Genomic DNA, 17923 nt, shown 5'->3' with positions numbered 1-17923 from the left:
CTGGGAGTCTGTGGCACTCTCCATGTTGGTGGGGGAATGAGAGCCCTGTTTGGTGCCAGGAGCTCTCTTTTCTTCCCAGTCTCCCTTTTTCCCTTCCCAGTCTGTCCCTTTTATTCCCAGTTGGAGCAGGCCCTGTTTTACCCAGAGCAGGTTGTGGAGGGAGCCCAGCCTGGAGCAGCTCAGCTCTGGAGTTTTTTGCTGCCTCCCTGCCTGTGGAACTTGTGTTTGACCCTTCAGACACATTTCCAGCCCACTGGAGACACACTTTGATTTGGAGCAGTGTTTATTCACAAAGAAAATCCTGGGAGCAAACCCAGGGAAAAGGCTTTTAGATCAATGCTGCTCCCTTGGGGAGCTCAGACTTTTTGCACTAACAGTGGTGCCAATACTGTGATTTTTTATTAAGAAAAACCTAATGGCTCTTCCCTTTCTCTCCTCCAACTACCTGAATATTTGAATAATAATGAAAAAGTGCAATTTCATATCGTTCCAGAGAGCCAGGATTTTAAAAAGCAAAGTTTGGAGAAGTGGGGTTATTTTAGAGTATAATGGCAGATTTTTGAGAAGGGTTACAAAATGTTTGTGTAAGTTCTGTTCACCTTGAAATACCTTTGGTGCAATTATTGTTTAAATGTGTGGGAAACAAGACAGCTTGTAGTTTTACAGGTTCACAGTGCAATTACAATGATAATTATTTCTATTTTTTTAAGAGTTGTTAAACTACCCAGTAAAGTCAGAGCTATTTTACTCTGCTGTCAGGTGTTTCTTAGGTCATTATCCTTTTTATCCTGTACTGCTCTGGAGCATCCTTGGATATTTTTAGGTGTTTTGTTGCCTCCCTGAGCACTTTTGATTATTTCTGTGATACTTTTTTTTTTCTCTGCTGAAAAGGTGGGATCCATTCATGACGTAAACCAGTGCTAAAATATTTAAGGATTATTTTATATAAAGAAATTAACAGGACAAGAGCTAAAATAAACCAGAATTTTTCTGTTAGACCTTTTCTCAGCTCTTCTATTCCACAACTCCCTGTTTGATCCAATGATGAAAATTACAATCAACTTGCCTTAGGGTAAAATACATTTAACAAATCTCTGGGTTTGCTTCGTGACCTGGGAGCCCCCTAATGTGATTTTTGGCACTATATAAAACAAAGCAGCAAATGGAAAAGGGCAAAACTTCTCCTTTGTGGGCACACCCAGGAGGGTTTGGCCTTGGAGTGCAGCACAATGGAAGGAGGTGGTGGGAAATCAGCTCCCCCCAGCCCCAAACTTCCAAAAAACTTCCAAAACTTCTTCAAAAGGGAATGCTGGCATGGACGGATGGTGGAGCTGAACACTTGAGCTCCAGGTTTTTATGGATCACAGCTTACAGGTGTCTGTAAATTGCAGGAAGGACTAAAAGGGAAAAGCTATCCCAGTAAACATCCCCCCAGTGCATGGGAAGATGACAGATTCTTTCTAACAAGATTTTCTGCTCTCTTGGAGGAAGACCATTTGTTAATAAACCATTTGAGAATCCATTTTTAAGGGATTTAATAAAATATACACAGGCTGCCTTCCAGTGCAGGAACTATTATTCCCTTGGGTGGGAGGAGTGACTGACTGGGGGCATTAATGGTTCCTTCCTGTGATTCCTGGCATTAGATCTCGCTCCCATTTGCACTTTTCCAACCCAAAGTGAAATAATTTTTTATGAGAAACCCGCACTTGGTTCCTGGCTCTTCTGAGGCATGTGTGTGTTCTATATTTTATTTATTTGTATTCAGTCAGTTCCATAATTCTTTGTTGTTTTAATGTCTGTCCATGCCACGGGTCTTGTGTTTTTGTGGATACAAGGAAAGTTTCCATATCTAGCAAAGTCCATTAATGGAAGAGGTAATAGCTGTTGTGTGAATTAAATGAACTGCTCCCTTCTTGCCAAAGATTTCATAAATAATTCCCATATATCCATCAAAATCACAGATTTTCTGTTGTGATGGTTGCTGTCAATGAAACAAGAAACCTGAAGCTTGGTCCAGGAGAAACTTGTTTGGAGGGGCTGGGGAACCCACAAAGAGAAAAGCTGTTTTCTTAAGAATTTGGATGAAGGTTTTCTCCAGCCATCTTTGCAGTTCTGAATATAAATTTTCCTGAGAGAAATACAATGAGACTGAGGGATTAAGGAATTTTTGTGAGGAATCTTGTCCTTCTGGCAAGGACATTTCCTAGGGGTGTGTTTGGTGAGAAATACCACAGGGTGGGATGAGAGGAGAGAGGAGAGGAGAAAATCAGGGGTGAGTGACCCTTAGAAGTCAAAGCCTGGATGGTTTTATGGATGGAAATGTGAAATTCAGCTCTACCCAAGGATCTGCTGTGCTCTGTCCCTGGCAGTGCCAGGAGGCAGCTGAGCAGGGATTGCTGAGTGGGGCCCAGCTCCACAGGAGGAGGAGGAGGAATGAAATGTGGGCACTTAATGATGTTAGAGCCCCTGGCACATCCCAAATGGATGTACTTAGAGCTGTAATGTGTTTGATTCTTTGCTTTCCCAGAATTATCTCCACATCACATCCAAGAACTGAGGCCACAGTGGCAGGCTGGGATGGCAAGATGGACACTCATTGCTCAGTCACAGGATTACAACCTTTATAGAAAAAGAGATTACAGACAGGATGCTGCCAGGAAATGGCAGAGCTGGGAGGGAAGGGGACAGACAGGAGGACAGACACATTGAGCAGAGGTGATTTATTCTGCAGCCACAGATGTGGGTGGGGGAAACTGTTCCTAATACTCATCACTTCCTCTCCCTGTGCTTGCTTGCTAATGGTGTCACAGCAGTAGTAAAGCAGGAGTAATTCCTTGAGCAGAGGCTGGCACAAAACAGGGAAAATTCCAAATAACAGCATTTGTCCCCTCTTGTGAGGAACCCATCCAAATTCTTCATGTCAGAGAATGACTTCAGATCTTTAATGCTGAGGAGACATGAAAAATGTAAAGGGTCTTGTAACCAGTTTCCTAACAATTTTCAAATGTGACAACAATTAGTTGTTGCTCATTAGTTCTGCTTCACAGTAGCACTTAAACTGTGGATCTGGACACGGGACAGATTATTTTGGTAACAATCACCCATTCAGGATCCTGGGATCTTGGCTGGAGTGCACTGGAAACAAGTGGGCTGCAGTGAAGGGATGCTGTGGCTTTTGGAGGAATGAAGCAGGGCAAGTGCAGGTTCCAGATGGAGCAGTTTGTGTAGCCTGCAGCAAAATATGGAAAAGTCTTCAGGAGGGGAGTGGAGGGAAGTGCAGACACAAGAAAAGCACAGCCCTTATTGCAGAATGTGAATTTAAATCTCATATATGAACCTCAGTAACCTCAACATGGAGTAACACACTGAAGATCACTGAGCAGCAGAAGGGTGAAATAAAGGATTTAATTCTGTCCATGGAGCCAGGGCTCCTTGGCTCACTCTGCAATGTGTTTCTTGCCTTCCCCTTGTCTCCAGGGCAGTGCTGTGCAGATCAAGGAGGAATTTTTTACTCCCTCAATTCATAAAATTCAATGTAGAAGTTGATGCATTTCCTAAATGACCCCCACCCAGCTGACTTCAGGTTCTGTGCTAATTTTCAACTTTGATTTCTGTAATGCAGCATTTTCACTATTTGCATTAAAAGTGGGACAAGTTTATTTGGTTGAGTGATTTGAACGTGTTCTGGCTTGGAGTGAAATGTGCACAGCTCAGAATTTGTAATTTTAGAATTTTAGGTGTAACAAAGCTCATGGGCTCTTCAAGAAGCAGAGGAGGCTGATATATCCTGCATCAATATTTCCTTTCTAACTTCTCTATGTAAATTTTCAAGTATTGAAATGTTCTGGAAATTTAAGATACGAAGGCTTGTTTCAAATTAATTTGGAATTTGATTCTGATCTTACTTAGTAATCAAAAAAACAGGTAACTTCCATTTTTCTTTGGATGACATTCCTTTACTTTGAGGAATACCACAAGGTGCTCTTTAGTGCCCACTGACATAGATTTAGAGAATTCTGCTTTGATAAAAATCTGCATTATTTCTAATTAGTAAAATAAGTGCACCTCCTCTTTGCCAAGTGCTGCACAGCTGAGGTTCTGTGCAAATAAAAAAACTGAATCATATGAGTTCACTCAAAGAAATTCTTTGTGTGCTTCATTTGAGCACTTCAAGTGGGTGACGTGGATTTTTCTGTTGGTTTTCAGATGCTGGAGAAGTTAAAGGATCGTTGGATTCACACTGGCTTGTGGAGGAACCTGGAGGATGTGAAAACTGTCATTGCAGAGCCCCAGGGAGGGGCCAAGAGTGACTTTGATGAGCTGCTGAAAATCTACTATGATGCAATCAAATGTAAAGGAGAAAAAGGTACATTTTTCAGCCATTCAGAAGAGTTGATGCAGACTCTTCAAGTAAAACTCAAGGTTGAACATTTTGTTGTAGATCCACGTTGTTCTTGCATAATTAATTAATTATATAGTGTAAAATGATTTTGCTATTTGATGGTCGAAATCAGAATACAAATCTCTATTTTTAAAGCCACTCACCTTTTCCAATCAGTGTATGACACTATATTATAATTCCAGCTCTTTGAAACATTTTGGTGCAGGTTTCTCCTGCTCCTCAGCTTCTCCCTGCAGTAATCAGTGTGTCCCTGCCGTGTTGCAGATGGAGCTCTGCTCATAGCTGTGTGCAGAGGGAAGGTCAGTGAGGGGCTGGATTTCTGTGATGAGAATGCCAGGGCAGTTGTGACCATTGGAATCCCCTTCCCAAACGTGAAGGACCTTCAGGTAGGACATCACTTCAGAGTTGTACTTGATTTTTCGACTAAATATGCACAAAATACCTTTTCTCTATGTTACCTTGAACTTCTCTCCATCCTATTTGAATTCCTTGAGTTACCTTGCACAGGTAAGAGGTGGAGCAGCTTTAAATCTTGCTTTAAATAAGGCAGGTTATTGCAGAAAACAGCTGGAAAGATAAAGATTGTTTCATTATATTATTATTATTATTATTTGACAGTAGAACTGTGTATGTCCCACTGCTTGCACTATCTCACCTTTCTAATCCCACTGCCTTCTTTAGTGTAATTATGTGTCCCACTTCAGCACAGAGGGGAACTGGAAACCTCCTCCAAGCTTGTGCTGCTTTATTAGCCTGCAATTTTGAAGCATGAATTTATGACACAACATAAACTCTTCCTGGAGACTGAGGACAGCACTATTTGGAATATTCAACCTCCATGTAACTTTAGGCAAACACTTGTAAGAGCCTTGTAAAAATAGCATTTTGAAATGGCTGCAGTGAAATAAATCTGAAACTATTTGTGTTTTTCAGGAGGTGGTGAAAGCAGCATCCTGTTGCACTGCTGTGTAATTGCCCACCTCAACACTTCCTTCCTTTTGACTTGAGCAGGGCTTGTCTGACAGATAATGTTCCATTAGAGCAGGCACTGCAGAGCTGAAAGGAAAAGAAAGCCAATAAATATAGAAAAGTATTTTTCTAGGCTTTCTGCTTATTGAAAATAAGGTTTATTATTGGTTAGTTTGTAACAGCATTTCTTTCTAGTGGTCCGTGCCACTGAGGTGCTGCCACTGCTCCCAGTCACTGTCACTGCTCTGTCCTGTCACTGTCACTGCTCTGTCCTGTGTGTTCCTCTGAGGACTTTTGGGACTGCTCTGTGAAGCCAAGAAACAAAGTGAAGGATCACAGAATAAATAAATACCAGGAGCAGCTGGAGTCTGGTTCTCACTAATGCCAAATCAAACAAGAAAATCATAGGTTTGCACTTGAAAGGCCAAACAGACTCAGCTTTGGTTTGAGAGATGTGTTCTGAGCTTAAGTGAACAAGCAAAGGCTTCTTTGTTGTCTGCAGCATGTGCCTCATTCCAGCCTTGCTGGGAAAAAGCCACATCCTACAAGGACCTGGGAGGCTGGGTTAGGGCAGTTCCTCCAATGTTTGCACAATTCCTTGGAGCACTCATTCAGCCACAACGTTTTTTGTCCTTCTAAAATACAATGCACTCTTCTGTAGTGTAAAAATTCACATTTAGAGTGGTCAGCCTCTTTTCTGGAGTCAGAAATGCTGGTTTGTAGGGGCATGTGCTGACAAGGTATTTTGGAAATCCTTTGTCTGTTGTAGGGCTGGAACTTTACAATTAATGCCAAATGATTTCCTGAAAATCAATGGGTTTGGGTTCTAAATGATACAAAATTAGGTTGAAAAGAATGTGTTATGGCTGAATTATCTTCACGGTGGATATGGTTTGATTTTACCTTGAGTTCAACCAAATATTGCAAATAACAGAATCACAGGCACTACAGCACATTTCTGATAACTCTATTTTAAAAATCAGTGTTCTGTTGAACTATTTTTTTTTTTTAATTAGACTGAAGAAAACCCCTAAATTTTTCAGTAGGGCTAGAAACAGTAGCTGCCAAATTGCAAGCAGCTCAAGGTCTGAGTGTGTCTATTTAGGGATGGGAAATGCCCAAAGCTCTGCAGTGATCAATTCTGGATGAGAGAAGGGCAGGCACCAGGCTCTCAGCATGAGATTTGCAGAGCTGCTGCATGGCAGAGCTCCTTGCAGGCTGCTGGAGGAAATTAATTTTATTTTAAATGTCTTTATATTGAACAGGGTTTGGTTTTGCTCAAGCTTTTAGGGTTGTCAAATCCCCAAAAATTCTGCATTAACGCTGGTTTTTTTTACCAGCTGAGTTGCAAGAAGGATAAAGTGAAGGAGGGTCACTCTGAAGAAGATTATTAGTACCTTTGTAGAAATAGAAAAGAAATTTGGAATATTCAACATCTTTTTCAGCTCAGGAAAGGAATTGGAAACAGTTAAAGTTTAGAGAACAGTTACAACATTTGCTCTGGTGATGCAGTTGGTTGAAGCAGAAAACTGGATAAAACCTGGAACTTCTGGGGAGGACCTTGAGTTTTCAGTAGACATAAAATTCAAACCACAGTGACACAGGTCAGGCTGGACTTAGACAGAAAATTGTGCATCTGTGACTCTCACACTGCAATAGGTGCTCAGCAGAGGTACCAGAGGAGGAAACTGATAAAATGATTAATAATGACATTCCTTCAAAAATAGGAAATGCAAACGATTAACAATTCCCTTGGAATAGCCATGAATTATATGCTTCTGAGATTGATTGAAATCACTAAAAAGTGCTCAGCCTCTACATGAAAAAACCTTTGAATGTCTGCTTTTTTGGGTTCATAAAAGTCCTCTTAAGCCTCAATTCCATAACCCCTTAGTCGTGCACAGAGCTCTTACTTGTGTGAGTAATCCCTGTAATAGTCCCAGGGCTGAGCAGCAGCAGCAGGGTTGCTGGAATTGGACCTTTGGAGAGCAATATTTTATGTTGGCAGTTTGATGTTGGCTCATCTCCACTAATATGACTTGTCTGTGATCAACCTGCTTTCTAAATATGTTTTATGATTTGTGACTTGATTGAATAGCAGTGAGCTGTAATATTAGAGAACATAAATAATGTGACAAGCAGAGATGGATAATCCCACATATGTGTTATCTGATGCTAACATACTGTTAATTAACTTCTCTTAGATATTTTGAAGTGTAGAATTTTGGACCCAGACATCAATCTTGGGCAAGAAACTCATTGTCAAGAGTGATGAATAATATCCAATTTTAGTTTTTCCATATGTTTGTGCTAAATATATGCCACATATCCTGGTATTAAATGGCAAATATTTGAATTCCTTAAGTAACTGTGGGCTTTTATAAGTTACAGTATTTTCTGTGGAGGCTTTAAAGAGAATAATTTAGTTTCACTTCAGCGTTTTTAGACATATTGTATCTTAGGTTCACTGAAAGAGGAGAGTCTAAAACATTTTTTTTTTCAGGGTTAGGGAGAAAGAAATTCTTCAGGCTCAGAAGTAGGACCTGATTATAAACAAAACTGATTGAAGAAAGAGGCCAACCCTCTAATTCTGTGTTATTGCAAAGGGTTTTATATTGCTGAAGAATCAGGTTGCTAAAACAAAATAATATAAAAGAAAATGTTCAAGGATTGCTCAAAGCTCTGGTGCTCTCAATGGTAGAGTTTGGCTTGAGTAAAGCAGGAAAATTTATTTCAGAGCCAAAAATTACTTCTTTGGCTGTGACCAGGATTTCCTCTGCCTACCTCTGGGACCTGAAAGTAGAGGTAGGAAAATCTGATTTTGGAGCCAAGTGTGACTTGTTTAGTTCAAGTCATAATTTACTGTTCTTACCTTGGGGAGCTGAAATAAAGAACTTGCTCCAAAATGTTGACAATGGGCAGCTCTGAAGTGCAGGCACTGAGCTCCCCTGGCCAGAGAGCATTTCTGCACTTCCACCTCTCCAGATGCTTTTGATCCTGCTACAGAAAAGTGAATTAATCATGGAGCAGCCAGCAGAACTGCACCAAAATCCAGCCCAAAATGCACAAACTTTCACATCAGCACATGTGCAAGGCAAATAAAATCACAAAGGCTGGCAGTTCTGAGCACTGACATTGCTTGAGTTTGCCTTTAATGGGAATTTTTTCCCATGGCTGCCATAGGGGAATATTTCCTTTCTTGTTTCCAGTATCAGGACTTGTAACACAAAGGAAATCATCACTTCAATTACAATTTGCTGGGCTTTATGTAACTTAATGATAGAAAAATTTTGCAGCTCTTTGGCTGAAGTTTCTTCCTCTCCTATATCTCAACAAATTGAGATATTTCTGTCATTTCAGAATAATGAAATGTTTCAATATTGAATTTCTGGTCCTGGTGGGATTTTTTAAGCTTTTATGTTTTGTGTCCCTTGAAGGGAGAAAGAATCTTGTGCTACCATAAGTGATTGCTGGAAAATTTCATTACTTATTAACCATATTCTAGGAAAAGCAAGATTTCTAAGAAAATTATTGCTATATTAACATTTAATTTAATTATTATTATGCTTAACCAGAGTTGGGAAGCATCTCTTGCACTGTATTAATTTCATCTTGCCTTTGCATCACTTAAAATATTTTTTCACTTTATTAATAAAGAAATCTGGGCAAAACCAGTAGAGAACATGACATTTTATGGGGAGGTCATTGTTGTGTTATATTTAGTAGAAAATTCCCTGTGAGGTTAAGGATTTTTTTTAGGGATAGAGGACTTTTAATTTCTTCTTTATTCCAGTACTGTGAGAAAAAATTCCAAAATAGAAAGTGGAGAGCAGTAAACAATTTCTGGAAGTTTCATGGGTGCTGTGGTAGCACTGAGATACCTCCAAAACCTTTTTCTTTTCCCTTTTCCACAACTAACAATGATTCCAACATATCCACATCCCTATTGCATCCAAGAGAAATTGTGTTAATTAAGGAAACAAAATGATTTGAGAGCTGAATTAGTGGGAGCAGCTGTAAGATCCTGTGGCTGGGAATGGGAACTTGTGATTTCAGTGTGACAGGTGACACAGGAGGATGGCATTGCTGTCCTGCTGGGGCCAGGCCAGATCACATCCCTGAACATCTCCCCAAGTGAAACAATCCAGCAAATCCAAACTTCCCCTTTGCCTTTAACAGTTCACTTTTCCCATCCAGACAAAAAAAAAAAAAAAAAAATTTCCAAGTGATTTTCTTGTGTTTGTCTTGTCCTTAGCAAGCAGAGGTGACCTTTCAGTGTGTGCCTTGCTGTCACAGTGTGTTGGGGCTCTGAGAGTGAAGCTCTCACCGTGGGGATCAGTGACACTCACACCAGAGCCCCAGCACCACTGGTGGACCTCAAGGGAACCCCCTGGATTTCTTTCACTTCTGCTTCACTGGAAATTTTGTTTCAGTGCATTGAATTTGCCGTTGAGAGCAGAGCTTTGGTTGCAGTGCCTTGGATCAAGTTGTTTGCAGTCCCACTGAGGCTGGCATCAGGAAATGGCTCTGGGGTGAACCTGCCACGAGCTTTGTGCAAGGGAAACCTCCCAGTGCTGGGGCTGCCCCAGGCTGCAGCTGCCAACACCTGCAGTGCTCCAGGAGCTCCCATCTCAGGCTGGGGTTCAGAGTGACAATGCTGGGAAGGATTTGGCCATGGGAAACCTGGGGGGGTTCAGGGTCAGAGGAATTGGGCTCTGCCCAAAGCAGGAGGTGCTGCCTGGCCACTCCAGTGCCTTTGGCTTATTTGCCTTTCCCTTGAAGCTGCAGCTCATGTTTAAGCTTTTTGGGTTATGGAGAAACAAGGCAGCAGTGTTTTTTCCCTATGTGGTTTATTTTTGTGCCATTTTTTTCTATCTAGTTTTGGTTTTATCTCCATTCACATTGCACTGTTCAATCCCAATATCTTTCCATGTTGCCTGTGAGACACAGCAAGTCTGAAATCTGAATTGCTTCCTTTTTTTTCTTCAGTGGTATCCAAGGAAGGCAGTTTTGATAAGTGCACATGGAAATTTTCAGGCAGAAAAGGTCACCTGAGCAATTTGTGTGTAACAGCATCCTGATGATAATTGAGCAGTACAAATATTGATCATGTCTCATATGCACTTTGGAGGGGTTGTTGCTGTTTTATAAAGAAATGCAATATTTATATGTGAAAATAAAAGTGTTATATTTGTGTCTAGTGGCATTATTTAGTTACGTGGACTCATTAAAATGCCCTTAATAAATTATTGTAATCGACAGAATCTAATATGGTAAAATTCAGCTAATAAGCATTTTCTTATTCCATATTATTGATGTATTAACACTGCACTTGGAATGCTTGGAACATTTAAAGATAAAAATCTTACCATAATATCTTTTTTTCCTGTGGGCTAATAAATGGAAATGTTGTGTTTAGACATGGCTTTGAGAGAGTCTGTGAGGGGTGAGAATATTTGAAACTTGCTTTTGACTCACCCTGCTCTTTACACGTGCATTATTTGTCTTAAAGCTCCCAGCCCTTGTTCCTGCTTTTGAAGTGAGTGAAATACTGCACTGTTCAATGCTGCTTCTAGTTTAAGAATTTTCAGATGTAAAAGAAAAGAAATGAGTTTTCATGTCTTAACTTTCCTGCACTCACAAACTTTTATGGTTCCTTGGCATTCGCCAGGAGGAAAGTAGATGGCAAAAGTGTTCCTGAAAAATTCTAATTATTGCTATTTCAGGTGGAAGAGAGACTCTAAGTGGACACATGAGATTTTTAGGAGGGGAGATTTGCTTAAAAAACATGTTTATGTCTTTTTTGAGATTGAAGCAGGGAGTGACCACCTGGTATTTTTTCTGCTTGTTTGTTTTTCAGACGTGAGGAATTAGCAGATATTAAACGTGAATGTCTTTAACAATTTTTTTGGATGATGTGAGCAATGCTTTTTGTTTTCATTACTATTTTTCCTCTCATAAAACCAGAGAAACAAGTTAGTGGAACGGCAGAAAACATTTCTATGCATTTTCTGGTTTTTCTTTCCATGCTGGTGAGGGAAGGGCACGAGCTGACCCAGGTGTGGATGTGCCACCTCCACCTGTCCATGCAGTGACACAGGCCCAGCTTCATTGGCTTTTTCCTGCTGTTTTCTCTTCCTTTAACCCACCAGAGCAAATAGGAGGCACTTGGAGATGTTTGTGAGGTGATGTCCTATCAAAGAATAGGCCTGACTTGTTAAACAAAAAAAAAAAAATTCTAAACTGTTACTTATATTTGTTCTTAAAAAGCAAAGTTTGCATTTGGTTCAGTGAAGTAAAGCAGTAAAAATACCCCTCAAAAGTTTGCCAGGTGAAGTAAAATCAAACACAGTTCATTTTGCTGATTTAAATTGCACAAAATAAACAAATGGGCTTAGCCCACTTAAACTTCATGTTGTGGTACTGGCAGTGATAAATCAGTTTACAGTATTCTGATTGATTTTTCTTTAGAAATAATTGGTCCATAATAGATTGATGTTTGTGTACCTTGCTGTTAAATACTGTTTGTTCATTCTGAATAAACCTGGTTGAGCCTGGTGTGTTGCTAAAAGGCTGCAGGTTCTGTGTGTGAATTTGCAGGTTATTTTGGGGGTCAAAATCAAGTTGTAGTTTTTGAGTTCCTTTTCCCAGCTTTGTGCCATGAGCTAATTCTTATAACCCATGGTCAACATAGCATAAATCAATTTATATCCTGAATAAGTCTGAGTTTCTTCACATGAAGGAATATCACCACAGGTAACTTGTTTTGAAATCGAATGTAACAAATGCCATTTAATGTTGTTGTCATTGGAGAAAAACCTCTATTGCTAATTCTCTTTGAAAAATCCACTTGAGCTGCAGCACAAACTGCCTCCAAGTATCTTTCCAAACCTTTAAAAAACCAAAAAATTGTTCATGGCATTTCTCTTTTTTGGCTGCTGTTTCCCAGTTAATATTGCAGAGTGAAAGCTGTCGAACTAATTAAGCATTAAAAGCCAGGAGAGCTGTGCAGGTGGAACGTGGGGAGCTTGCAGTGAGCCTGTGACCTCCCAGACTGATCAAAGCCTAATCTGGGTGACAGCTACAGGATGGCACAGCTTGCCAGGGGCCTTGTGCAGCTCTTTGTCTGCAAATCCTGCCCCAGAGCTCTGAGGATGTTTTTAAGGATGAACAGGTAAAAGTAAAAGGCTGTCTTTTGACATTTTAACTAATCCCTTCTAGCCTGTGCTTTCCTGCACATTGTGGATATTTGCTAGCAGGAGGCACTGGCTTTTTCACATATGTAACATGTCAGCTTGAATCTGCTGTGGGATTGATGGGGGGGAATGCAGCAGTTCCACAATGAAATAGATTCTGATTGCATTAAAATGACAGGCCCTGGCCTTTTACCTGCAGCAGCCTCCCCCTGCAAACTGAACTCACAGCAATGCACGTTGGCATCATCTCTGCTGGGCCAGGGAGAAAATGAAATGCTTGTTTTTTGCTAACACTTCTAAAATTAATATAAGGAAGTTTTAGAGGTATGTTACACACTTAGAGCAAGGGCTTGGAGTTAAATCCCCCCCCCCCAGACTCATGGGGTTTTATATTAAAAAATGGGGTTTATATAATTTGAGCAATGAAATGTCATTGGTGGTGTGCATACAAGAATAAACTTGATAACACTGACATGTATTAGAAGAATGTGGAAGTCATGTATTTTATTTAGATGACCTGACTGGCTTGCATTTTACTGCTACTTCAGTGAGTTTGTGGACATATTTTAAAATAATGTCATTTTTCAGCATAAGGCACAGGAGCAGTTATTGCAACACTGTTTGCACTGTCTGCTAGCAAAGCAAGGGGCTGCTAAACCTCCTTTTGTTCCAAATGGCCAGAACCTCACTGATAACAAAATTCTTCCAAAAAACAAATTGTTATAAAACTGCCCAAGACTAGAAGACAAGTGCAAAGCACACCCAGGATATATTGTCAATGGTTCTGTTTGAAAGGCTTCAGTGAACTTTTCCAATATCATTCCTCATTTCCAAAGGTGAGCAGTACCCTTTTCTTTCTCCAGGTAGGATTTCAGGTTGTAGAAATGCACAGATAAAGCCAAATCCCTTTTTAAGGAACGTTTTAATGTTCATAAACCATTCAGAAGGAATCATCTTCTGTTTGGAAAATTACAAAGGAAACCTCACATGCCAGTCAGTACATTCTGAGTGACTGGAACAAATATTAAATCTGTGAAATCAAACTGAATTTACTTTCTGGCTGTAAAGATTGAATTTGTAAATTTGACAGGCAATTTAAAGGGCATAAGTACATAAAATAAAATTTCTTATCCAAATGCAACTTGAAAGTTACCTGTCAGAAGAGGTTAGAAGTCTGCTGTTTTCTCTCCTGAAGCGTGTCCTTTCACTTGTCAGTTTAGAAAGGTTAATACTGTACAAAAGAGCAACAGAAAGACCCTTTTTGGTGTAGTTTTATGCTTGTTTAAAAAAAAAAATAAAAATTCAGTTCCCCTCGCTGAATAACAAGAATAAATCCTTTTGATATAAATAATGTTCTAATGCAAATTGTTCCAATTCAGAGCAGGCCTTGTGTGTGGTTATCCATGTGATTGGGGAGGGGGGGCAGGGGATTTCTTGGGCAATTCATTCCACATTTTGAAGCATCAGGGATGTGTTTTTAAAAAGGAGAAAATGTTTTTCCCTGCCTCATCTCCAGTGAAACATTTCCAAACCTCAGGAGGTGATGCCAAGCTGGGAATTTTGCTTGCTGTCTGATCCTGGTCCTTGGAGAGGCCCCTCTGTCTCTAAAACTCTTTTACAGCTTCTGTAGAGGAAGAAAAATTGGATTTTCTTAACCCTGCCTTGGGAAAAGCAGGGTCTGGTGCCAGCTCTGGGTTTGGTGATGAAGGGAAGGATGGAGAACTCCAGTGGGAGACATTTCCTTTGGGAAGAACCAACAAATCTGGGCTTTGGAGTCCATCTGCCTCTACTGGGTTGGGGTTTTTTTCACCTGTCTGAACAGTTTATCCTTCTGCCACTGGCACAGAGGTTTGGATGAGTGTGTGGTGCTCATGTCAATACATTTAAATGATTGGAACAGATCACAGCTAAGGGCAATTTTAGAAGCCAGAATTGGTTAGTGTACAAAATAAAGAGTTGAAACACTGAATCACAATTTATATATTCTCTTATCTAATCGATGTTTGCTTGTTTTCCCCTTTTTAACAGCATTAATAAACCTAATTTTTGATGGTTTCTTTCTTAGGTTGAATTAAAGAGGAAGTACAATGACCAGCACAAAAGTACAAGAGGCCTTTTATCAGGGAGTCAGTGGTATGAAATTCAAGCTTACAGAGCTCTCAACCAAGCCCTGGGAAGGTGAGATAAACATAACTAAAACGATATAAATGTGTAGAACTTTTTTTAGGGAGATCTTTAAGGATTTATTCCCCACTTTTAGGACGAAGGGGTAAGTGAGGCCAAACCTCTCATATTGCAAATTTTGTCTCTTGAGCTGTTCTGTGCTGACAGCTCTCTGCTTTTCATCCTGTTGTGCTCCTGAGCATTGTTACCATTCAGAGATTTTGTTTTACATTCAGAACCCACTTCAGTTTAGTTGAAGTTTTATTGCTCATAGTCCAGATATACAGGAAAAAAAACCCACAAACAGATACAAATAGTTCTTGAGCTTTAAAGCAAATGGAGATCCTTAGGACTTTTCCCAGGCACTAATTGTTGACACTCTCAGTGGGCTCAGAAGAGTTGTTTGATATTTAGCCTACAAGTGTTTTTGAAAGGGAGAAATAGCAGTGGGGTTTTTCAGACCTTTGCAAAAGGTCAATTCAATTATTGTGCTCACTGATCTCTTCCCAGATTTAGAAGAAGTGGTATAGCTTCCCTTTCCTAGATGGAAAAAATTCCCCCAAATGTTATTAACAGGGTAGAATTAATTCATCCTCCTTCAACAAAATTTATCATATAAATAAAGATTAGAATTGTCATCCATATCTATCATAGGTGCTGTGCATTTGTCATGGAGCCACAGAAACATCAGCTGGAAAAATCTCCTTATTTGAATTAGTCCTAATGCAAATGTGATGACATAAATGAAGGCTTAGAGAGAAAATGGAGAGAAATTGTAGCATTATGAAATCTCATTGTGGATTCTTGTTGTTACAGGCCTGATTTCTTAAATTCCTCTTTGGCATCAAAGAGCATTAATTAAAACAGGTTAAGAGAGCTCTCAGTTGTGGAATACCAGTAGTGAAATAATAACTGTGAAATCAGCTTGAAGAACATAAATCAAGTTCGAGTGACAATTACTTATTGTTTAATTTATCAGTTGGATGTGTAAAGTTAAATGGAGAAAATAGGCTTCCATTCTGACATAAAGATACAAATTCCTTCTAAAACCAGGAGCCAAAGGCCTTGCTGACCTGAGATGTGGGGAAGGATTTTGATAAAACCACAACATTCCACCCAGCTGGCAGGAAGCTCTGTAATATTTACACTGCTTAGTTAAGAGAGGAAGACAAATGATGTGGTTTGATTGGCTGTTGAATATTTGTGTGTTTTATTTTTAATTTAGCTGTTTTCATGTAAACTCAACAGCTGATGGAAATTGAAGCTTCTGTGACATCCATACCCATTTTTGGTGCATACAGTAGAAGAGCACTTCCTGTATAATTTTGCATATTCCAACTGACTCAGAGCAATCTCTGTTTCCTAATCCCCACACATTTTTGCTGTGTTCTCTCTAATTCTATAAACACTCTTTTTTTTCCCCTCCCTTTTAGGTGTATAAGGCACAGGAATGACTGGGGAGCTCTTATTTTAGTTGACGACCGCTTCAGGAATAACCCAAATAAATACATAACAGGTAAGGGCTGAAAATCTCCTGGGGAAACTTCCTAATGTTGAAAAATACTGAAAACTCGGATTTACAGAAATGTGCTTGTACAAATACAGGTGAGTAGGAAGGGTCAGAATGTGCCACAGCCATGGAACAGAAATTGAACTGTTGAATATTCAATATACAAAAAAGGATTTGCTGCTTGTAGTTTTATACTGGGTAAAAATAAATGCAGGTGAAATAAAGCAGATCCTGCACACAACCTTTGAAAAAATCAAAATTAGAAAATAAGCTGCTTAGGAATGTTTTTTTAGCTTTGTTCCTGCCCTTTTTGCTGGGCAGAGCTGGGCTCACCTGCCCATGCTGGCCTTAGTCAGCAGGTGGAGCTCAGCTGCTGCAGTTGAGTCCAGCTCCTGCTCTGGTGTCCAAAAATTCATCAAAATTATTGAAGTAAACACAAGAAATTCATATAGGAGCACAAATAATCCGTATGTTCAAGACTTGGTAAGATTTCTTTCTCTAAAAAGTCAAACTTCACAGAAAGGTGAAGTTCTCTGTTGTTGTGGGTTTCAGGTTTTTTTTGGTTGCTTTTTTTTTTTTTAATTAATATTCAAAGAATATTTAAATGGGTTCAAAACCACTTTCTAAAATCGAGGCAGTCAGTTTTTACTTGACCTCTGTGTGCTCCAATATCACCTAAAAATCTTTTATGCTCAAGATATCAGATATTTAAGAATTTTAAATATTATTTGGATAGGTTATAATAAAACTTGTAGTTGTAGAACAGTTGTGATTCTTTCTGAGTTACTGTTACTTAATCTGACATAAAGTTGTAAAAGCTTCATTATATTCAAATTTTTATTAGACCCTGTTAATATGATAATAAATACCTGTGCTCTGTTTAAGTTGCTTTTAAATAATTCATGATAACAAGCAGAATGAACACCCAGGCATCAAATAAATATAATGATGTTCATGCAAGGCAGCAGTTTGAACCTAAAAAGAAGACTAGTGAAAAAGGGAAAGGCTCTTAATAGAAAAAGGATATTTTTCGTTTCCTTGTCAGAATACTGCCATTAAATAAATCAAATTCCCAGCCCTGTAAAGGAGGAATTGTTGTAGCTTCGTGAGCAAATTCTTGAAATCTTTGAGTCTATACCTACACAGAAATATTTGCACTGTTAGGCTGCTGTTTATTGCTGTGAAATACCTGGTAGAGGTGCTGTTCTTTTGGAATAAGGTGTTTGTTCTTTTGGAATAAGGTGTTTGTTCTTTTGGAATGTGGGAGGTTAGACCTCTTCACACGGGGCACCAAATGTGAGGTTTAGGAAACCTCTGGGTGCTCTGAGGCACCCACACTGTCAGGTTATTTTCTTGTATAAAAAGCCAAGCAAGTTAATAGTTGCTATAAAGTTATTTATTGTAGAAGCACATCAGTCTCAAAGGCAAAAACAAAGTAAAGCAGTGGCAAAAAGCACATGGCATTAAAAGCAAATGGCAAAATGCAATGGCATAAAGCCATGGCATAGAGCCCCAGCTCTCCCCAATGCAAGTTCTTTTACAGAAACTTTCCAACCAGCTAAGACACAAACTCAGCCACTCCTTAACCTGTCAGAATTCTGGTTCTTAGCACACCAGGCTGCTTATAGACTATGTACATGGTCTGTCTTGTTCTAACTGAAAAATGGAAGCAATATTCTT

General features: G+C 39.5%; 1 protein-coding gene across 2 annotated transcripts in view; it reads left to right on the top strand.

Moving 5' to 3' along the window:
• Positions 1-17923, top strand: part of BRIP1 (BRCA1 interacting DNA helicase 1) — a 48754-nt gene that overhangs the window by 27051 nt on the left and 3780 nt on the right. For both annotated transcript variants that reach the window (XM_014881185.2, XM_088176848.1), the window contains exons 15-18: positions 4210-4369; positions 4670-4791; positions 14636-14748; positions 16167-16249. In XM_014881185.2, coding sequence (XP_014736671.2) covers positions 4210-4369; positions 4670-4791; positions 14636-14748; positions 16167-16249 — 478 coding nt within the window. The remainder of the gene's footprint in view (positions 1-4209; positions 4370-4669; positions 4792-14635; positions 14749-16166; positions 16250-17923) is intronic.

Source organism: Sturnus vulgaris, chromosome 21 (assembly GCF_052056855.1).
Source record: "Sturnus vulgaris isolate bStuVul1 chromosome 21, bStuVul1.hap1, whole genome shotgun sequence".
Lineage (NCBI taxonomy): Eukaryota > Metazoa > Chordata > Aves > Passeriformes > Sturnidae > Sturnus > Sturnus vulgaris.
The sequence above is the reverse complement of the archived record's forward strand: the minus strand, read 5'-3'. Positions and strand labels throughout refer to the sequence as shown.